The sequence below is a fragment of the Pseudoliparis swirei genome, chromosome 8, assembly GCF_029220125.1.
Source record: "Pseudoliparis swirei isolate HS2019 ecotype Mariana Trench chromosome 8, NWPU_hadal_v1, whole genome shotgun sequence".
Classification (NCBI taxonomy): domain Eukaryota; kingdom Metazoa; phylum Chordata; class Actinopteri; order Perciformes; family Liparidae; genus Pseudoliparis; species Pseudoliparis swirei.
Window position 1 is genome coordinate 10,606,451 of NC_079395.1, and position 22,972 is coordinate 10,629,422.

General features: G+C 41.1%; 1 protein-coding gene across 5 annotated transcripts; it reads right to left on the reverse strand.

Annotated features, from left to right (window-relative positions):
- Positions 1-577: 577 nt before the first annotated feature.
- Positions 578-17,529, reverse strand: LOC130198370 (BMP/retinoic acid-inducible neural-specific protein 3-like). Of its 5 annotated transcripts, none has more exons than XM_056421520.1 (8): positions 17,119-17,529; positions 16,682-16,964; positions 13,209-13,411; positions 10,195-10,397; positions 7,212-7,317; positions 5,046-5,282; positions 3,133-3,355; positions 578-2,071 (listed from the first exon to the last, which is right to left on the reverse strand). In XM_056421520.1, exons 2-8 carry the CDS (start codon positions 16,930-16,932, stop codon positions 937-939), a joined length of 2,358 nt encoding a protein of 785 aa, XP_056277495.1. In that variant the 5' UTR covers positions 16,933-16,964; positions 17,119-17,529; the 3' UTR covers positions 578-936. The 5 variants fall into 5 exon arrangements, with proteins under 5 accessions (XP_056277495.1, XP_056277496.1, XP_056277498.1 ...); XM_056421521.1 differs by having other exon boundaries at positions 16,682-17,013; XM_056421523.1 differs by lacking the exon at positions 17,119-17,529 and adding an exon at positions 15,560-15,769 and having other exon boundaries at positions 13,209-14,606; positions 16,682-16,766.
- Between the last annotated feature and the right edge of the window lie 5,443 nt (positions 17,530-22,972).

Sequence of the window (22,972 nt, forward strand, 5' to 3'; positions counted from 1 at the left end):
GATGCTCATCTAATCAAATCTACACAATGCTGCAAGCCTGAGGCTCCGCTGGCGACGCCTCTTGGGGGATTAAAGCTGATTTCTCCTTTGGTCGGAGTCCCTCCTTTGAGTGTCCGACTCGCTCCGGTGCTGGGCAAGACTGCTTTCCAGTCACTGATACCACAGCGTACTGGTGTTTGATGCTGGGCATTTCTCTGAGGCGCTCCAGCTCATCTATCACATTAAGTGTGAATGGCGGACGGGAATGCCGGAGGAACAGAGGCAGGCTGCTCCGACCCTCCCTTCTCTCACGATACACTTAGTAATCTGTGCTGAGGCTATTCCCTCAATGGAGAATGGAGATCTTGTGTTCTGAGGCTCCAGATGGCCAAAAACAACACAACAACTCTCCAGTGAGATAACTAGAAAGGGGAAAAGGATATCTTGAGGTGTTCTAGCTTCATGTTTAAGTAATACAAAATTTCAAATGTCAGTCAGTTAAAAATATTGAACACAATATTTTCTGCAACAGTTTCGGTTATGTCATGTTATCCATCTCAATGGTTTGGAAAAGTGTTCACGCATTTCAAAGCATCGATCATGATCAGGGTTTATTACAAATATGATGGCAGTTGTCCGGTTGTTGGCACTGATTTGATCACACCCACACTGTCTCACATAGCAGATTATCACATGTTGAACTATTAATACATGGTGCCTATGAGTGTTTCCTTTCCCGAACTTGAAGTCCCTAATTGTTGCTTATTAATTCACAAATTTGTCCTATTATTTTTGAAAACCTTTCAGGGAACTTTAATCCATAAAACTGAACTGAAATTATAAAAACATCACATTTAATTGCACATAAGTGTATGTACAACACATCCTTGAACAACATATCACACATTTGACAGCTGACAAAGGAAATTGTACAAAACATCAAATAATGGCCATTGACTAACTACACAGTTTGTTTGCTTCGTACTCCTCGTCGTTTGCTTGTCGGGCGCTGAAAGCTTGCAGGGCAGTGAGTATCCTGGTCACGTCTGCACTGGACAGTTTGAGTCTGTGGCGCAGCAGACAGGCGAACAGATCCATATGTGGGGCCCCCGGAGGAGATAGGCGGTTGACCCTGTAGCGCAGCTCCACCAGCTGCAGCAGGGCTGAGTCCTGTGATCCCTGAGTGTACGGGTAGTCGATCTGCAGAATCAGGTCCTGGATAGCCTCGGGGTCAAAATGCACGCTGTATCCAAACAGCTGTATGCTGTTCACCTTCATGTAGCCGATGTTGTTTGATGGCTCAGTTGCTTCCAGAGGCTCATAGTACACCGTCATGTTCTTGTTGCCTCCTGTCACTCCCACAGGGTCCCTTATACGACTCCTCAGGTAGAAATGAACCGTCTCAAAAAAGCTCTTCCATCTGTTTCCGAGAGTTAAAGTCCAATTATAGCAGTCCAAAGGGATATCCAGCTTGGTTCGCTCCCAGTCAGAGTATCCGTGCTGACCTATAGGCATGGTCCAGCTCTCTGAATGGCTGCCCCCAAAGGGATTCACGAACAGAGATAACGCCGGCTCCAGAGTGCTGTTTCTGGTGAGGCAAAACTGGAGGGAAAGTCCAAGAAGCATATGAACACGAGTGGATTTCACCCGGTTGCTCTTGAGGGTGAGCAGCATCCTTTTCCTCCAGGACGGGTCAAACCAAGTGTTAACGCGCACGTCATTGCTCACAAACACACCATGCAGAGCGATGCGGGGGTCGCGCCGCTGGAGCAGGTAGCGCAGCTCCAGATCCTGCAGGTCCCTGTCACTCTCCAAGCCCAGGTAGGGGTCGGTCGGGTCGGGCACGGCGGGCCTGCAGGCTCCCTGGCTGAGGGTAAAGCCAAGGTTACAGCTGGAGCATCGTGTCTTGTTCTCCGTGGAACAGGAGACGCAGCGGGCGCCGTCGCCCACAGAGCAGGGAATGAGGCCCTGGCACGCCGGGCGGTTGTAGGGGCAGGAGCAGCTGCGGTTCTCGTCACTATAAACACCAACCTGGTTGTTCTCACTGCAGTATAAAATGGAGAGGGCGTAGCTCAACCAGAAGTGTCGAGGCCTGAAGAAGAGACCACAGTTGGGTAAACACAGAGCATCTCATTCACTTTTGTTACTTTGGATCTTTTTTTAATGTTTTTTTGCAAGGAAATGTTATTTTAATGTGCAGCAAAAAATATTTTAGCCAAACTACGACTATGGAGTTGCAGAAACAGATAATCATTAATATTATTATGCATTGAATTCCCCTGCTGTGGTGCAGATGGCACAACAAAAAGATGCACATAAGCATAAATACATACTCTTATTGTCTTGTGACTTTTTAGTTCCAAGTTTATACTACATTTACTGCAGATACAGCCCAATGTTTAATGTTATTAAGATACAATTACAATGGGAAAAAGCTAAAACATATAACACACATATTCTGTTTTAAAGGGACACACACAACATTACCCAGTGAGCCTAAACCATTGTTGTATTTTCTTTTTCAAGCAAAAGGGTTTTGAGGAAAATGTTTCATTGGACTGTAGACTGAGGAGGCAGTGCTGCATTTGAGTAGTGAGCTGGAGGATTGTGTCATTTAGTTAATTTCCCTTCCAGAAATAGCTGTAGACATAGAGTGTTCATGAGAGAGGAATACATCTGAGTGAAGTTATGACCATAGTGGGCTGCAGAAATGGATTATCCAGATTGGACAGCAGCTAAAAACAAGTGATAAATATAAGTACCGTTGTATTTCTGGCCACAGCAGCTCATATTCTTGGACGTGATTCCGTTAAAACAAATGGATTATTACATGAGACATTTTAAGATGCTGTATTGATTGTAATGCAGTTTGAACCTGCAGACAGGGGAAAGTGTCTGTTGTTGCCCAACATGATGCTGTGTGTCTCTCCCCTTGTGGAACACCGGAGCAACGTTGCTCCTGTCAGCCCTTTTCACCTCACTCCACAACTGTTTTCCTCAAGTGCCTTCTAATAAGTACCGTCCTGCTCGGCTGCCTTCTCCTAGCGCCTAGCGCATAAATCATTTTCATAATTATAAGTTTTGGGGAGCACCTTGGGTTAACAGGCGGCGGTATAAATAGTCCCCTCTCTTGTTCTCGTCTTGCCTCCTTACCTCGTCCTCTGCAGGACTATTTTGGGCTGTTTTCGGCACCTCTTGCTGAGGCTGAAGAGCTTGTTAACGGTGCGGCGAGCTTTAGCGAGAAGCTGGTTGCCACTGGTCTCCAGCTGCCTGTAGCGCTGGAGCAGGCTGGCATCCGTCCTCCACATGTGTTCCACGACAGATGTGTTTACAGCGTAATGGGTTGGCAGTTTCTCAACAAAGCTTTGGAACTCCTCTGGTAGGAAAAAAGAACATGAATAAATCAACTCTGCCTGTGGCTACGAGCCGCAGCGTAACAATATGCCTTAAAAAACTAAAAATGTCTACTTCTCATTGTTTGTCCCAGAAAAGCAAACAGCTCAAGAGGAGGAATAACAGCTGCAGCATGCCAAGAAAGCATGTTTTGTTATTTTGGTTCTCTTTGGAGGCTGTTTCCATGAGCATGTCAGACGACAAACTCCTTTCATATTTTGTTTCTGTGAAAGGATACATGATCACCACCAATTGCCAGCATAGAGCGCTGTACACCTATAATTAGAAATGATGGACACTGAGAGCTAATTGCGACTTTTGCCTTCAACAATGTGAAAGGAAGGCGCGTTGCCAACGTAACTTAAATTACACATGGTGTCAAACATAACACAAACATGAGTCTGAGAAGTTCTTTGACATTTTTTGATCCAAGAGAAAACATTTTCATCTCTGACACCTCTGTCTTCAAACAGCAATAATAGTAGGCTATCTAATAATACTAATAATACTAATACTAATACTACTAATAATATGATCACTCCTGATTTGTACCACTCTCTTAGAGTTAATTACTACTTGCTCCTAATGTTCTGGTATACGGTTGTGGTAATTATGGTAATTATAGCACTGTCTAGAAATTAGTGCGATAATAAAACATTTTCAGTCGGTATTTGATTGCCTTCAGGCTTTGTGTAACAGTTGGTCCATTTATGTGTGGAGACACTTTTTCATGTGCAGAGCTGAGGGGAATTACTGCAGGAGCCGTGAATGAAGAAACACAGCCAGTGTGCTCTGATCAGGGCCTTTCAATCAATGTCACACAATCAATCACAGAGCTCCACCGGGGTCACGTTCTCCCACCATGACGACAAGCTCAGTGGTGCTAATTAGAGGAAGAGGTTAATTTATTTGGCATTATGATTTTATTATGATTTTTAAAAATATTAGTTTACCTTTTTATTTGGATTTGTCTTTTTTCAACATGAGAGCTTTAAATGATTAACTCTCAGCAAGATTTATCAAAAAATGTAAACTGTTAGTTTTTACGAATAATACCACGCTTATCACACCGTTAATATATGAAGTCACAGACACTAGTTGTTTAGCACTAGTTGTTCCGCACCTCTAAAGTTCACTAATTAACATGCTATATATACCCACTTCAAGTGGTTACACAACTTCAAGTGGGTTTATTTGAAGTCATCTGCTGAATTATTTGTATTTGTACAGACATTAAACAAAGAAGATATCATGTCCTTGATATTGACAGTAGGTATGAGAGGTGTTAAACTTCTCATCAAGCAAACAATCCTTAAATGTCATTCCACTTTTGATGTGATTCTTCACAGCACTTTGATACCAGACTTTTCAAAAGTTCAGCGTATTTTTACACTGCAGCCCTGAGCACCTCGAGAGAACCAGAAGCATCATTTGATTTGACACGAGGAGTGACAGGCCTCTTGATTTAGCGTATGGCAGCTGGCAGTGTTTGACAGCCCCGAATGCTTTTAGAACAAGACTTGTGTTTTCGTGGTGAAAAATAAGCGGCATCCCAAAAGTGCAGCATTTGGAGAGCCCATGTTCCACCTGTGAGTTTTTTGAAAGCACAATTCAAGCTGACATTTTCAGGTCCCTTTTTGGTGGGTTGTAGTGAATTAAATTCCCTGACTCACCGGATTCCTCAAACTCCTGGTTTGTCATTCTCCTGGTGTCTCTGATACGCAGCAGGTTGCCTTCCAGAGTCTCCAGGTCAGAGAGAGGACAGTTACACAGAGGGAAGTCCACGCTGCACTCACACCAGCAGTCGCTGCTGTGGCAGACAAACTGGCCCTCGGATTTACAGCCGACATAGTTGAGAGCCGCCTCGATGAAGCGGCTCTGCAAGTAGCCCGGTAGGATGACCTGCAGCCCTATGGAAGGTTGTTTCAAATACAATTACTATTAACAACAAATATTTTTTCTTACGAGGGATAATCATTATTCCCCCTTAAAAAAAATAAAAAAATAACACATTTAAACAAGGGCAGATAGACATTGAAATAAGACATTAATACACAGATGTAAAAATATTAAGCACCGTTTGAATTCTTCAAAATAATTAAAATGGGAGAATTAGTAAGATAGTTATAATAATTTGTATAAACAATGACTGTGACGGAAATAATACGAATTACATTAATTGGAAGCCAAAGAAAATAAATAGGTTTCTTTTAATGAAGGTCGCTGAGCCTGCATCTCTTCTCGCTGTTGATTAAGAGCACAGTATTAAAATAGGCTGCGATGCCTATTTTCTTGTGCGTATAGTTGTATGTCTTTAAAAACCCAACAGTAGAGGATATGAGAGCTTGTAAAAAATTATGATTCAACAGAGTCTGGATTGTTGGCCTTTCCAAACCCATTAAAAGCTTTAAAAACAAGTGGAATAACGTTTACATCTGTTCTAAAAGGCACGGGGAGATGATGGAGTGTCACTAAAACCGGCATAAAACTCTTTCTTGCAACACAGTTTAAAATAAGTGGGCATTTTTCAAAAGATTCGTCACAAGAGCTATAACTTGATCTGTTAGCACGAATAGGTCTATATCGTCATTATCATCAGTAAAGTCCATAAAAAGAACAAAACTCAATCTGAATTGATTCTACGAACAAGCATTGTCTGTGCAGCCAAAGCCGGATGCACCTCACAGATCTGTAACCTGAGGTCTGAGTATAAGGCCGCCCAGATTTTTGAAATAATTTCGTAAGAAATGTAAATATGAACAATATCATTGATGTGCTTCATTTCAGTGCAGTTATATAATTTACTTATCTTAATAAACAGGTTGAAGTGCACTTAACTATTCAAGCTATTTAACACATAACAGCCACACACAGTAAAATGTAGTGTAATTACAATAAAAACACACAAACTCACTGAAGTTTATTTTGACTCAATCCCACACACACTTCTGTCGTGCTGCCTTAAATACTCACTAATGCACTAAATATGTAATAATGTACGGCATAAAATAATCTCCTGCTTGACTACCGTTAGTAAACAACACAGTGCCCAGCTGCTTTAGAAATGTATTTGCATTTTGTAAAAAAAAAAAATAGAAGAAACAAACTAACCGCTTTTATATATATCGATATGTCTTAAGCGGTAAACAATGGGCTTGGAGCTGAACGTAAATTGGATTGAATTGAGTAAAAGAATATCACATTGTTGGTTTGGCCGGTTTGACAACAAATACAGAATAATGCCAAATGCATCCTTTAAAGCAACAGTTAGAATAAATATATAAAAGATGCTGCAGCATACTAAGAGTGCACAAGTTCTCCAAACTAACTTGCTTTCTAAAGTGACGCGAGTGCTTTCTGATCTTTGGCATCGGTTGTCAGAGCCTTTTTAAAACTGTGACATATGACGGATACAGAAATGTGAAAAGAAAACAACGGTGACCTTCGGTTAAATAAAAGGTGTGTGCCTTGAGCCTTGGACACAGCAGAGTCCTGACTTCCTTCCTTTACTGAGACGTCTCTGAATCTAAACCAAACCTTGATCGTATCGATGAAGGATCAGAAAACAGTCGCATGAAACATCATATATATATATATATATACACACAAATATATAATGTCGCTATTGGCAAAATGAATCGTTTGCCTTTTAAGAACTTTTTCAAATTATGCTTTAAAAAACGATTCATAGATCTGACTGCTAAAAGAAATCAATGTTTACACGCTTTGTTCACATCCACCCACGTCGACCCTTTTTTTGGCCAACAAAAGTCAAAGGTGTCATGGCTACAAAAGTTATTATCAACACATTTCAGTAATGAATTTAAAACAGATTTTACCTTGTAGTTGAACCTTGTTCTCTGGACTGTGAACCAGCACGGAGCTGACTGTGTCCAGATTGTCGTAGTTGCTGCATCCAAGCGGACCTGTTCTGGTTTCTGTCACCTGCAAGACATTTTAGAGAATGTGAATCTTCATTCATATATTAATTTCACTCCCCCGATCTTCTTTGTTCAGTCAGCGGGCTCAGTCATTCGTCACTTTGAAATGACCTGTAATTATTGACTCGTCTAATTTGTGTTGCTTCAAATAAAGAAGGCTAAAAGAACGGCGAAAACCAAGACTGGCATACTTCACGGTGAATTGCTCAGACCGTTTCCACAACAAGAGAGACGAGAGGACATTCTAACATTGACCCTAATATGAAAGGCTTGTGTACATTTTGTATGTTTTACATTTTATTGAGCTGACGCTTTTATCCAAAGCAACTTACATTCATACACCGTAGACACGGGTACGGGAGCAATTCAGGGTTAAGCATCTTGCTGACGGACACATCGACTAGGGCCAGGAGCGGGGATCGAACCGTCGATCCTCTGATTGTAAGACAGACCTTCAAACAATGCACCTGCTAACCACAGCCGCCCACAATAATCATATTGAAAAGGTCTTCAATTATAAAGCTTTCGAAGACAGAATTATTTGCTCTGATTCGAGAAAAGAAATCAACTTTCCTCTGACTAAAAACTAAACTTTAAACTGATTCACCTCTCTGCTTATTTCCCACAGTAATTAATATTGAAATTCTAAATTCTGACACCCTGAAACACAAAAACACATAATTGAGTGTGTATTAGCATACGTTTATGCTCAGGATCTTTCCTATGTCTCCCTAAACCCTCAATACCGTGTCATTGGAATGAATGACCATGCATCGCAGGTGCCGCTTAACGGGCGTCATAAAATGTGTTATTCATCTCCCTCTCTCGTTCTCTGGAACTGATCTTCAATCTGCCTGAACTCCACACACACTGCAAATGAATGGAAGTAAGCCTGGCTGGAAATTAATGGAATGATATTTCTAATCCATCAAGCTGATGCATAACTGTGGTAACATGTTCTCAGTTGGGGGGCAGCTTGTCTTCATCAGTGGCTACTCACTTTAGCCTCTATGTTTGCCCCTCAGGCTGATTAATGCGTACACTCTAATGGCCACTTCAGATGATAAAATGGATGATTGGTGTTTTATAGTACGAGGCAGCGCTGCTGCCAGTCTTTCCTCTTCAAAGCTTCATACTGGGGAGGCTGTGAGACCATGTACTGTATTTTAGATATTGTTTTCCTCTGCCTTAAAACAGTCAATTTAATGGGTCATTAGCAAAGATACGTTTACCATCTTTCAACAGAAAGTTAAAACGATTCATTCATCAGAGTCTGATGCAAATTAAATCAACCTCGTTCCTTCGGCACACATGCATGTGACGATAAACTGCCCGCCGAAGAGAGAAACAGATGTGCTGCACCCCTGCAGCTACAACAGGTGCATTTGCTGGAGCCAGGGCAATTCTGTAAATAAGCATGTGTTCTTAATCCCACCTGATTAAAAATTTTTTTGAAGTAAGTTCCCTGGGAGGGAATTAAAGTTTGTTGATGCACGTTATCTGGAAGTGTCATGAACTTAAACTGCTCTACATACATTTTGTGACTGAATCTCAGTTAGTGGCGGAAAGTTGAGAAATACTGAACAAAGAACATTTTTGAAGTACTTGTATTTAACTTAGATATTTTTAGTTTGACTACTCTATCTTCTTTACTCTATCTGAGAAAATAGTTGAATGTTAGCTTGATTACATTTGTTTTAATAATAATAATGATACAAATACCTTTTATTTAGGTCGTGCATTTTAAGAAACTCATGAAACTTTAAATAGAGAAACATATTTAAAAACATACATTGGAAGAATATACAATTAACCACTTTCAACACATACATTTTTTAAATTTAAATTTCATTTTAAAGATAAAGTTACGAGTTACTTTTTATCATAAGATTTCACATATGATCTGTTTGTAAAATATGATACTATCAACAATAATAACCAGTTTTTTATATGCGCTCCACCTTAACCAATTACCAGGTGAATGCATCCACCATACAGATTCAATAGAGTCGTGTAAAGCCAAAGCCAAAGGTAAATCCTCAGAGCAGTCTGGCCATACCCCCCCACTGTGTCTATGGGCGTCGCAGATGGACACAGATGTGATATCATTAGTGGCCCCTACCGACCAGGGGTGGTTAGGAGTAGTGAGTGAGTTGTCAGCAGTCAGTAAATGGCAGTATAGGACAGGCAGTAAAAGGTATTTTGAGAAAGTGTGAGTGATTGCAAGAGGGGTGCCTGAGCATGCAGCCTCCACTGACCACACACGCTATTATGCATTCCGCTGCAGTAGTATGTGAGATTAGGCGTGGGCACGCTGACCCCAGATGGAGATAATAATATAAGATTGTCAGGGGATCAGTCTGCATAATGAGTTCATTTGATACTTTAAAGAGTAAGCTATCGCCACACTGACAAATTGTGTTTCCCTCTCCTGTTGAAATTGCATCTGTCCTACCTGTAACCACACCCAGCAGTGACGTCACTTAGTGCCGACACACCCTGAAGGACACTTCTACATCAATTCAGCAAGACAAGAAGTCAAAACCACAAAGTTCAGCAACAAGTCAGATTGTAGCAGGTAATGTTTTGTACATTCTTACAACAGCCCAGTATTTCGCCGGTGCACGCTATGTTGACTCATAGTGGGTCCATTTGTGTCTAGTGATCTGTGTATGCATTTATTTATTGTTCAAGACTGGGATAATCTTGCTCCCCCTGACGACTGAATGAGTCATTTAAACATGTTTAGTAACTGAACCCAAAACCAAGGCAGTCCGCCTCGATGCCAGGGAAACTACACAGCTGCCTTTTAGGCAGTGATTGCCTGCACAGTGCTTTATCTACAAAGATCATTTTAGAGTGTTACTTGACTTCCACATACCCGAATGGCAGTTGATGCAATCTGGAGGTGGTGCAGCCTGCGCAGGGTGCTCTCTCGGTCGGTGAAGTAGGAGGCAGCCAGCTGGTGGAGGGCCTCCAGGGTCCCCGTAGTGTTTGAGTTCCTGTTGCTGCCATCGGCGCCCACAGGCGAAGACTCTTGGCTGAGCTTCCTTTTGTCCACAAATATTGTCAAAGACTCCTCCCCTGGTAATCGTGGGGCAGAGGGAAGGAAAGCTTCGTTAGCTCTGACAGAGCAGCGCTAATCACCTTTCATTAGCATCTTTTCTGATGCGACAGAGAAGCGCAGCAGTGATTAAGTGCTGTGGTGGAACTGATAGTTTGGATGATTGGAGGAAAATATACAGACAAGGTCTCTGCAGCTATTAAACTCCTCAGGAACAGAGAGCTAATCCAAGATCATTAATCAACACACACTAATTGTTCTAATTATCTTAATTACAGTTTAAAAAATGACATAACAAATACAGCAGATATCAGGTCTTCTCAGGGAGACAAGTTCATTCAATACTTTAAAATCTCTAACAATCACAATTTCTACATGCATATAACTAGCAGCCAGTAAGAAACAAAATTACTCAACAGACCCAATACATCTGTTCACATCAACATTATTTTTAGATAAACTATTGTGGGGACCAAATGTATAAAAACAATATGTACAAACACACAAAAGACAGTTTTAAACAGAGATAGATTCATTTTAAAGTGGATGTGAATTACAAGGTGAGAATTATTTAGGTTGTTTCACTGAATATGTTATTGATGAATGTTTTCATTGTTTCTATTTATATCTGAATCATTATTTCACTGATAATGATCTTTCAATGTTATCCTGAATTGTTAAGCACTTTGAAAAGTCTGTTTCAATTGATTGAGGTGGTTTACAGGTCCATGTGTTGAACTTGGATGGGCACAAAAAATAGATAGCTGTGCGTAATGAATGTGAGTAATGGCAGCTGCTGTTGGGAGAACTTTACTGATGCGTCACCATTGGTGAACTGCACTGCTTCTTTGCCATCCTTCTCAATCACAGGTCTAATGAGTGGTGGAGCGGCGCTATCGATAGACAAATAGAAGTTTTTAGAGCTTTTCCACATCCAGTTATGGCTAACTGTGGGACTGGAAAAGAGGCGTATATGCTACAATTCCACAATGATTGACATCAGTAAAAAAAGAAATCTGGGTTTGTAAATCAGATGAAAAGAAGGCTTATTCACATTTGTGTCTGTGTGAGTACACACTGTTAGAGTGTGATGCATCTGGCCCCAGGACTTTTGTGATAAATGATGTTGTTGCTGACATTTTTTACTCAAACCGCTTCATCTACCGTGCTTCTATTGCAAGTGTTGATTTCACCACATTTCTCGATATAACTTTCAGTGTGTGTGCCCCGGAGAAATTCATTGAAATTGCTACATTCAGCTGTGAGTTATTATATTTCATTGCAGGTAAAAGCAATAGCACAATGTGCCCACACTGACTGTGACCTATATAGCTAACATTAATACGCCCAATTATGTTGTCTGCGTTACCAGGAAAATATCGCCGATGTCTCTGCACTCAGTCAACATAATGTTGAGTTCAGTTTGAATGTGTGTGTCCGCTCTGGGTGCTTTTTCCCAAACCTAAACAGAGGTAAATCCTCTCTTAACTCTAACAGAATTTCAAGACCATTTTGTCGATCCAAGTATTATTGCCCCTCCTCCCAAACCGGTCCCTCGCCACACTTACAGAGCATCACTCCATAGGAGGTGCATTAGATAAATAAATGGCAATGCCCACTTACAGATGCGTTCCGGTCAAATAATCATAAAATAAAAAAATTAGCTGTCAATCAGCCAACGATTTCTGTATATATATAAAAATAAAACAATTATATCAGAAAAACGTCTTCCAGGGAAGAACCGTAACGATTTTACGAATCCAAATAATCCCACAATAATAAACATTGAAGTCAAAATTGCATGCATGGAAAAATCATGGTCATAGGAGTTAAACAATGTTGACTTTGACTTTTTCTACAGCAAAATATTTTGGAGCCTAAACCATATCAAACAGCAACAGATCCAAAGATATTCACACGAAAAGCCATTCTGATCCACTGCCTCCGTCAGCAGAATGACATTGTTTATCAGTGTAGATCTGACAGGAGGAGCGGTCTCCGATGTCCAAGTTAAATACCAAACCCCCCAAAACACAAATGGACTGTTTTGCTTGCAGTAGACGTCTCCTTCAATTGGATCAAGTTGTGCATTCAACCTCAGCTACGTCAGTATAGTTGTTCCAGGTGAAGTTTCCCTCTGTTATTAAACATTCCTGTGATCTGCTCAGTCGACTCTCAGTGGAGGCGATTATATCTTTGTCTTTTTTAGGATGAATTGCTGCCTGAGATTTTTTAATTCTGGTATGAAATGTTTAAACTATAAAGAATTGTTTTGTTTAAGTTCTGAGATACTGAGAAGCTGTGTGTTTACTGTTCTGAGGCCACTGTATTAATGGGAAAACATAAAAGTGCACCGAAGATCAAAATAATCCTAGTTTTCCATGTTCATCGCCAGTAGCTGTTTTCAACTAAATCTGCATTTGGAAAGCTCTTTCAAATATGTGCTTTGTTCATTTTTTACAGCAGAAACCTTTCAAACTCAACCTTCTGTTGATAAAGTATAACTTATTTATCACAATGTGTTCGAGAAAGAAAAGATAAGCCAATTTAATTAAATTAATATTGTACAACAGTGTTTAAGCTGCATATTGGAGAATATCCTATTATATTATATAACAAAAATAGAAAATCTGCCTTTCACTGCCTTCTCCAAATGATTTATTGTACACTAAACCGTAGCGATTTCATTTTTTTGTGAGCCACAAATCCATATGCTTTGTTGTTTAGAAAGCAACAGATGTTAATGTGTTCCCTGTGTGCTGAGAAAACACAATGACATTGGAAGCTGTGTGAATCCGGTTTGCTTTGAAGCTCTGCGTACTCCACTGTACCTCCCAGAGTCGCAGAGAGGAGGAGGTGGGTGCCATATTTCTTGATTAGACTCTGTGTAATCGTCTGGAGGGTCGGCCGCCTCCCCAGCAGGCGGATGGTGTGCGTGAAGTCAGGGTCAAGGGGCAGAGCCAGGCCCCCGCTGCCACCTAAACCATCCCTCTTCTCCACCGCCAGGCTGTTGACCTTCCATCGACCAAACTCCCTGGAGACAAAACCACACACACAAATGCACAGAGACATTTGCTCACTTTGTTTTGGGCCTTTAGAGGAGTGTAAGGCCCAGACATCTGTTTAACAAGCTGTGTAGAAAGGAAAGGCTAAGGTGAATTTGTTTTACATACTTCAGAGACGATAGATAGTACTGTACAGTACTGACCAATTCTTCATTATCACATGATGACACTGTGATGTATCCTCTTGGGAGCTCTCATACTATCCCTCTGTCTAATGTATAAGAAAACCTCTTTTAACTACTAGCATGTATTTTATTTTGTGGTTTCAGTATTTTTAATTGCAGTTTTCCCCTGGCAATCACATATAGTTTATAGGTGCAATTTGAATGGAATGCTATTCACCCTACGATTAAAATTGATTGTTGTTGTTTTGACGTTTTTTTGTATATCAGTGGGTTCAGACAAGTTTGCCTTCATACTACTACCACTCGGAGCCGACGCTCAACATTTCAATCATTTATCTCTTCTACCTTTCCATTTGCCAACTAGTTTTGTACTCTTAATCGTAGCCATATATATATATATATATATATATATATATATATATATAACACTGAGGTCATGTCCCTGTTATTCTTTCAGAAAAGTTGGGTTTTTGTAGCTACCTGGAGGGGTTTTACATTCTTCTTTAGGATGAGAACAATACTTTTCTACCAGGATGCAGTATTCAACTAATTAGAGATGTTTTGAAACAACAATGTTGGGAAATTAAACGATTGTGTTGAGCTTATAATCAGTTGTTGATTTTCATAAGAATTCCCTGAAAAATATTTATTAGCTTTCTTGCAGAGTTAAATGAGTAGATTTATACCACACAGACACTCATGTCTGTACGATAAATATAAAGCTACTGCTAGCAGCCGATTAGCTTGTTAGCTTAGCATTTACGCTTTTCTTTTTATGGATGCAAGAAATAACATCCAACGTGTACATTAGTGAGCTTTAGACGTTCTGGTTAAGTTAACTAGTTGAAGCTGAATATTGAACACACTCATCTAACTAGACAGCTAATGAGCACATTCCCCAAAATGTTTTAAAGACCTGCTTTCAATTTTATCTTTCATCAATTTCATCTTTTTTCAGATTAGCTGAGCTACTCCACAATACGTCCATGTTGGTTGGGAATCCTTATCTGTCAGTGCAGTCTGAACAAGCTTGTCACACCTGCACGGATAAAACAAAACTTATTGACATGCAGCGCTACAACTCCCACAGCAACAGAAAGACATAAAACCAAAATAAAGTCACACATTATCAGCAGCCATCATTTCTTATCTTGTGCCCGTTGGACACGAGTCTCGCTGAACGTGAGCTATTCACAAACTGTCTGGGAGATACGGCTGCTACTCTCTCGTTTCCTCCCTCCCTCCATAGCACCAGCTAATGTCTACCTCTCCCACTGTAATGCCTGCTGCTCTGTGTTCCTCCCTCTCCTTCTGGGAGGCAATCAAATCACTGCCACGAGAAAAATGATCGTCAGAGAAATAATTGGGGAACCGGGACAGTGTGGAGTGTGTCATTACAGCCGATCATCGTAACGAGGAGACAGGCTGAGAGTCCGTCCCTGGTGGACAGATGGGCGTTGCGTTTCCAGGCCAGCCTACTACCTACTTAAAGGTATTCCATCAGCATGCACAGAGACAGAGGGGCAAACAGAGGGGTGGATGCTGGAGGAATGTACTCAGCAATCTAGATGGATGCTAACTGTATGTACTGTAAGCAATCAATAGTGATGAAAGCCGGTCCTTAGAGGGAGAACACTGTAAAAGCCGCAGTGAGGAGCACATTGACAGCTTAAATGCTGATGCATGACTGACAACTGCTCTAGTTCAGTTATTACAGAGGTCAGTGGGGTAAAATCGTAGTTTAGCCCCTGGACTTTAAGAGTGAATACAATAATACTGAACATCTGCAACTCTGTAGGGAATGGAAAATAAGTTATCCACATTTCTAAGAATAAATGCTTTTTGTGTTTCCACGATGTATTCTTTACAAGACAGTATAGTCCAGAAAAGGCCAATGAACAATAAACTGTTTGACTCTCCTGTCAGTGATATAATCAAAATTTGGGCTTGTTTTGCATTCTAAATCATTAATCCCTAATCTTTAAAACAGACCTTGGGTTAGAAATGTGAGCAGGCAGTTTATGGGTTGCAGGATCGACCGCTTCAGTGTAAAAGACCCTCAAGCGGTGAGACGCAGCCAGCAGGTGGTGGACAGCTGTTGACAGTCAGAGCTGTCTGCTCCTTCGTCAATGATTTTCACCAACGTTTTAGAAAAGAAGAAGCCTCAAGTCAGGGGGCCATTGGGACATTTGTGCAGCAGGTCTATTGGAAAAAAAACCTGCAGCTGTCACTAAAAGATAAACACCACAGCCCCAAAGATTCCTGAGAGGAGATATGGGACCAGTTGATTCATGCAGCATGCAGACCGTGAAGTGGTTTTTTTCTGAAAAAACATTGAGGAATTGATAGATACTAAGTAAAATGAAAACTGCACCAATAAACACAAGGACAGACTTTACAAGGAGGTCTTCTTTTCAGCAAGATGCAAACCTATAGATATAGAGACCCTATTTAGCTTTACCTGTAACATATCAACAGACCTTTGACCAAATCCTAAATACAAGCATATATGTATAAAAATACAACTAATTTCTTTCCTTCACATTTCATGTGCATCGTATCTGCATGTGAACACGTTTATAAACATTCTGGCCATCGAACTGTTGTAACAAAGCAACAATAGGGATATTGATTTCTAAAAATATTGTGGGCAGCAGAAAAGCGCAGCTCAGGAACACTGCAGGAAGTCACTGAAAGGATGTAAATGTCCACGTCCGGGGATTAACTCCTGCTGTCATCAAATGTCAAACCTTGAAGCAAAACCCGAGAAAGAAAGAAACGACTGTCTGGTGCTATTCACATGGCTGATTAGCTTTTAGTGTGAATATTTAAAGGCATGGAGCTAAGGGCACATGTTGCACCGCTACAGTTCTTTAGATGTGCTCATCAGCTTGCAGCTAATTAGCTGCAGGTGTGATACCTGTGAGGGAGAACCTGAGAGTGTGCATGTTTCTATTCCAAACACACTCAGCAGCTGCTTTTCCTGATTTGTTCCTCTCTGGCTCAAAGAGTCAAAGTGCTCATCGGTGGAATGATCCAGTGAAAACACTCCAAACCTGAAATTCCTGAAAGAAACACACTGGGCAAACATACAGAGCTCTCCATGAGTCTCACCTGTAGATCTTGTATCTGGTGCTGAAGCCCTGCTGGTACCTCTCTGCAGCCTCCGTGAACTCCAGGGCCTGGTGGAAGGGCCCTTTATCCGACAGCAGCCAGTCCAGGGAGCCGGGGGCGCCGTCGTCTTGTCCGGCGGCGGACGCGGCACCACCGGCTCCGGAGGTCCAGCAACAGCAGAGCCAGAGGCCGAATGCCGCCCTCACCCATAGCAGAGACAGACGCCTATGACTGATCCTCTGACAGCTCATGCTTCACCCAGCGACACCTCATTCTCTCCGGACTGGGAAGAGGGCAGACAGTTTCATTTTCGGGATGAAAAGGTGGTGCGTCTAGCAGATTTGGAGGGTGGAATTTGGACATTTCCTTTTGTAACCGAGTATTTGAGAGTTATAAGTGAATGATTAAATATTTTATTATACTGAAAATACACGTACCTGATATTGCAATAGAGATCAAGTCACGCGCTCTGGAGAATAAGTCAACTCTATATTGTGAGAGCTGCGAATAAAACCTCTCCGGTTCAGTGATCCGGACACATTCATTAATTCGTGATGAGTCCTTTCTTTCGAGCGACACTCCAACTTGATTCCTGCTCTCGCTCAACTTTATTTCGGGAGACGATGCTCCTGCATCCGCGTATCAGCCGCTCCTCGGTGAGAAGTTGCAGCAGCGGAGCCTCGAACAGAGAGAACCGAGACGAGTTCATCCTGTGGATCTCCGCGCGGTCGGGGATATTTCCAGAGGTTGAATGCAAAAGGTAGATTTCTCCATCCTGAGCGGAATGAATGGACCTCTATGATCCTTAAAGTTGCCGTTATTCATCTAAAGTCTCGCTAAATGTTGCGTGTGAGCTGTTATTCCCTCCTCCGCGGAGTGAGCTGGTGGATGAATGAGCGTCCGCTGAAACACAGAGGGCTTTTTCTTCACGTTTTTTTTTTTTTTTTTTTTTTACGAGTGAAAAAGCAAGTGCATCATAATGAGGGTGAAATATACAGTCTGAGTGTATTCAAGTTTTGAGGACAGCAGGATGATGGTGGTGGTGATATCATTCACCTTTACCTTCACACAATTCATCCTCATGATTTGCTTTCACAGCATGTTCCTCTTTCTGTGATCATGGCACATCAAAAGTGTTAAAAGGAGCTTGATAATAGGCACATTATCTCCCAGTTTTGCTTTCCCTCACATTTTATTGTCCTGTGCTACAGCTCCAGAGCCTGCAGCGTGCATGAATAAATGGCTCACATCAACCTATGGTGAACATGCACATTGTTGGAATTGCCAGTGAAAATAATTACATGCCATTATCAGGGAACTGTTTTCTTGGGTGATGGCAGTTCAGGAGTGCATCTTCATTTTTGCCAAGCATCATCATTTGCATAAAACTGTTTCCCTGTGAAAAAAAAGGTTAAAATGATATTTATGCAAAAGAAACATTTGACCTGTAACTTGCAAATAACAAACTTTGATCACTCAACACATTTTAATATGAATTCAGATTACAAATGGTATTTGTCAGGCAGTGATGCGACAGGTGTACGAACAGATGCTGATATTACTTCTTCCCCACCTGCCTTGCAGCAACATCACAACTGCAAGACGTGGAGTCGACAAATCTTTCAGTCATGAGAAAGCTGAATGCCGTTAGAGGAAATGTAGCTGCCTCAAGTCTTCATATTATGGTGGAGGAGGTAGCGGGGACAACGTTCTGCGTGTTTGTGTGTTTGGGGAAGGAGGTCGACAGGTACATCAGATGAATCTCTAATTAGGCTGGATCTGCTCTTCGGGGACTACAACCATGAAAAAAAGCTACATTCTAGAGACAGAATTAGTTTGACGTTCAGGCAGTTATACTTTATGTTTGCCAGGAGAGTCCCATGGCTCTTTTAAGCCAGCATGTCATTATGCTTGTCATTCACACTGAAAACCTGATTGACAAAGGCCTCCCTGTGTTAAATGGGCTGCGAGGAGAGTGTCTGTTATCCCTGATGGGGTTGAATCAATAGCCGGCTTCCATTGATTCCCTTTTGCTGTAATTTCATTTGGCAAACGCCCCTCAGACTACCAGGGGACATTTTTCTTTTCTTTTTGTAGCTCAAATTAAGACAGTCAGTTCAATAACATCTTCAAAGCCTAAATAGCTGCAGTCATCGTCGATACTGCTGACCGTCTCAATCAACTGAGACACTTTGAAATGTAAAGCAGAGGGACGTTTTTTCCATGCAACGCGCCAACAGGAGGATCTGCCTCCCCAGGTAGCTGATCTTGGTTTTTGGGACATCTGTAATAATAGAGAAGCCTGCATTTGCTTGTGCAACCAAAGGAACACACTAAATATTCAAACTTGTAATTTGTGTGGAGAAAGGATATCGAGAAATGAAGGAGGCTAAATGAGCTTTTCCCTCTGGGCTGCAGACTGTTATAGTCTCTTGAAATCTGGGTCTTTGTTGTCTGCGTGTGCTGTAATTGAAAAGTTCCAGCCCCCTGTTTCTTTCTTCCCTCTTTTGCTTTCCTCTCGCTCTCCCAGTCCCCCGCCTGAAATACCCTTACTTTCCTTCCACCACCCAAACCAGTCTTTCTTTTTTCTTTCAGTATCTTTCCTTCTTCTGTCTATTTTAATTCTCTGTCATCTCTCATTTGACTCATTCCCTCCCTCCTCCCTCCTCCCTCCTGCCTGCTGAGCTTTAGGACGAATGTAGCCCAATTTGATCATTTGCGCCCCAACCATCCCGCTGAATCAACCTCTCCCAGCGAAAGAGGAAAGGGCAAAGAAAGATGTGTCCAAGATGATGTGAAAGGGCTTGACATTGCAGTGGTGTCAATACGCCTGAACACAAACGCCTCTAGCCTGGCAACATAAAATGTGCCAAAGCAATCAAAAGTCAAGAATGGCATTGTGGTTTCTCCCACACAAAGAAGTGAGATGAAAAGAGGTTCAGGTGCACTTTGTGACATGAAGGCGTTGGCATGAAACAGGATTGTATGTTTGTCTGCGACCGCGTGCACGTGAAGCTTGGCATCGACTCTGTTAGAATGACATGAAAATTAAAAACATGTTCTCGAGAGCTCTAGCATCTCTCAAAGAGGTCTGCACACGTGTTTCTGTTCCAACTGATAACACGCTGTCGCTACCCTGACTACGAATGTGTTGTTACTGAGTAATTACTTCTCGTGCACCTCGTATTGTGAACGAGTGAATTGTAGTTGATGAGCACAGTGTGAAACGGATCATGGGCACACTGTGTGCCGCGTGGCCATTGTTGTTTGAAAGTCTCTCCAAAATGGGATGTTACTTGGCAGGTGGTGAATGTGAAAATGCTAAACAAAATTAAACATATGATGACGAGGCCTCGGCTTTGCTAATCAAATGTAAGCCTGCAGTGAAGACGGCGATTGGACAGAAACCTCTCTGGTGTGAGTAATTGGACAAGCATTGCAGAAAAGATGTTTGGAAACAAAATAGCAAATGCCCTCACACTTTCATGTGAGCACCAAGGGGGCCGAGGCGCATTAGCAAATCGTTTCAGCACATTAAACATGATCTCAACGCTGAGATTTATTAAAATGAACAAATTCATGTTTGATTAGCTTTTCTCTGCACTCTTGCTTTTTGAGGGGACCCAATAGTGTCAGCCATGCTATTGATGTCATTGGAAGTTGGGGGAGCAAACAACAAAGGAAATAGTGCAGATGGATGTGAAAAGAAAAAAATTGTTATTTCCCGGACACGTTCAGGGCCTACCTGGTTAAGTGCCCCGCAACTCTCTTGGTTACTCAGGTCAGGGAACACACACGTCCGAAGCTTTGTCAAAGCTTTTGCTTCGGCGGCCCAGCTGCTATTTTTGCTCCTTCTCTGTACATGGCCTTTCATTCTTGAGTCACTCTGGAGCGTTGGAAGGCTGACCTAGAATACTGAAAGCCTGCCACATAACAGGACGGGAACATCTGTGCACAGAAAAGGTAACGAGACAATAATGGCACTCAGGAAATACCATCTATCTATCTATCCTGATGATAGCGGCGCTTATAAATGCACTGGTCGATAAATGGTGCCTTTGAATGGCATTTCTTATATATGCACTGTCTGTGCAATTAGTCAGTGTTATGTTCTATAATCAAGTAGTGGCACTTCTCATAAACCCTTTTTCCTCTTATGTATCTCGAGTAATGTGGTAAAATATATAATCTGCAAATGCAAATAATTTGAATTCAGAGGCATCATGTTTATTACTGCTGAATAAACTGGAGTCTCTCTTTCATTCCGAGGTTGTGGCACAGAATCCATATAAAAGACTCAATGTGTTAATTAATGAGCATTAGAAGTGCTGTGGTTGGTTGGCTATTGTTACATTTGGACAGAGCCATGTTCTAGCTGTTTCCCCCAGTTCTCCCAATATTTAGCATACAGACATACGCTAAAAACCTGGAGTGGAATCGTTCTTTTAATCTCACGTTTTTGTAATCTAACTTTCAACCGCCAACTGAATTTCCCAAATGTCAAACTATCGACATCCTTTCATTACCTCTGCTTTTTGCATGTTGGTTTACCTTTTTATTTTGGAGGAGTATGAATTATTCATGCAACCTTTTCTAAAGTGAGAACTTTAAATTATTTTAAAAACTTTAATCTGAAAATTCACTGATGCAAGTTACAGTAAGTTACTGTGCACTGAAATAAATAGTTTAATACTGTAAGAGCATTAGGTTTCGCAGGAAAACAAATATTTAATTGTTTTAGTTTACCATTGTGTAATGTTCCTCCCACCGGGGCGTCCATGCAGTCAACAGCGTGTTTCTTCTGTTCCTCACAGCTCCTTCAATGTGGTCAATATTGGACAATTGGCTGCATTTAAAGAATAATGAAAAGTTCTTTAAAAGCCATTAAATGTTTCATTATATTACTCAAACTGTCTTTTCAATAATTTGCACATTTTCTAAAAAGAATAATTTATTAAATTGTATTTTATTCATAAAACCCAATATCAAAAGTCACAAACTTACCAGGGGGTTTACAATGTATGACGCCCTCTTCCCTGTAACACACATCGGAAAATGTCACAGTGTCACGTTTAGTTGAAGGTACACACAATACAGCAAGTTCCTAATGAGACACCTATTAACATATTGTATTGTGTTCCTGAAATTGGACCAGTTTCAAAGAATAAATCAAAGCTCTTTCTCATTTGAAGTCCCAATGACCTTCGACTCATATTCAGGTTGATTGTTTTATTGTCTCCTTTACTAAATACATTATGCACTTGTAATTTCCGGTCTTGCAATGCAAAAAACAATTCATCTTTTTCAGGGTCAGGGATGGTTGAGTGTATATACTAAATATATTCACTTTGTTCCCATTTAGTGTGTTTCAGATTTGTCAAAGTTTGGAATTAATTTTATTAAAATACTTTTTAAAAACTTGTCTAACGGTCGACTGATAGATATCTACGAAACTGATTTATTTTGGCTATTGACCTTTTTAAGTCAATATGGTGAACTTGTTTCCCAAAATGTACAAAACAACATTATCATTAATTTATTTGTCTCTGGCTGAGTTGCAAAGTCCAATATCTTATTAAAGTTGAACTTTATTGCACACTATGCTGTTTTTTATTATTATCTTGTATCCTTTCTTCCCAAAGTTGAACTTGCCTTAAATAATTAAGATATGATAATCATGTGTGCCTTTTATCAAAGCAAGAATCAGATGGCTGGCTGGAAGAGGTACTACTCCAACACCTTGATTTGTAAACAAGCTAAAACATGCAAAAACACATGTAACTGTTCCGCTAGCTCCTTGTCAATATCGGACTCAATCAAACTGTGCTGATTCTTTTCTCTCTCACTTTGAATCATTTAAAATCATTACTTTTCTTAGCTGCAACTGTGAAACACTAATGCACTTTCCCAAAGCATGCTGGGCGCTCCATTGATCGACACAGTTGACCTCAGAATCAGTCTGGAGCTCGCGGGGTGTTTGAGTCAAACAGCCGGTCGCTCAGGGACACAAAGAGAGCCACAGAGGATATTTGATTGTTCCTCCATATTGAATGGAAGAGTCCATTCAATATGGAGGAACAAAGTCATCATTTGATTATTATAAAAGATGAATATTATGAGTGCTCTATCAGACAGCCCTGCATGCTCTGCATGCATCATAATGGCTCATAATGTATTTGTGTGAGCTTTAGCACATAAAAGCTTCTGTGAATCTGTAATGATTCCTCAGTCCATGGAAAGAAAACATCATGAGCATTTTTCCAGGCTGGTGCCATTTGAATAAATCACAAT

Bases quoted from the DNA above. Each gene is read 5' to 3' on its own strand.
- LOC130198370 (XM_056421520.1), bottom strand. From the start codon at position 16,932: ATGAGCTGTCAGAGGATCAGTCATAGGCGTCTGTCTCTGCTATGGGTG. The intron at 13,412-16,681 runs GTGAGACTCATG...TTTTGTCTCCAG, and splicing joins ACCAGATACAAGATCTACAG to GGAGTTTGGTCGATGGAAGG. The intron at 2,072-3,132 runs GTAAGGAGGCAA...TCTCTTCTTCAG, and splicing joins ATAGTCCTGCAGAGGACGAG to GCCTCGACACTTCTGGTTGA.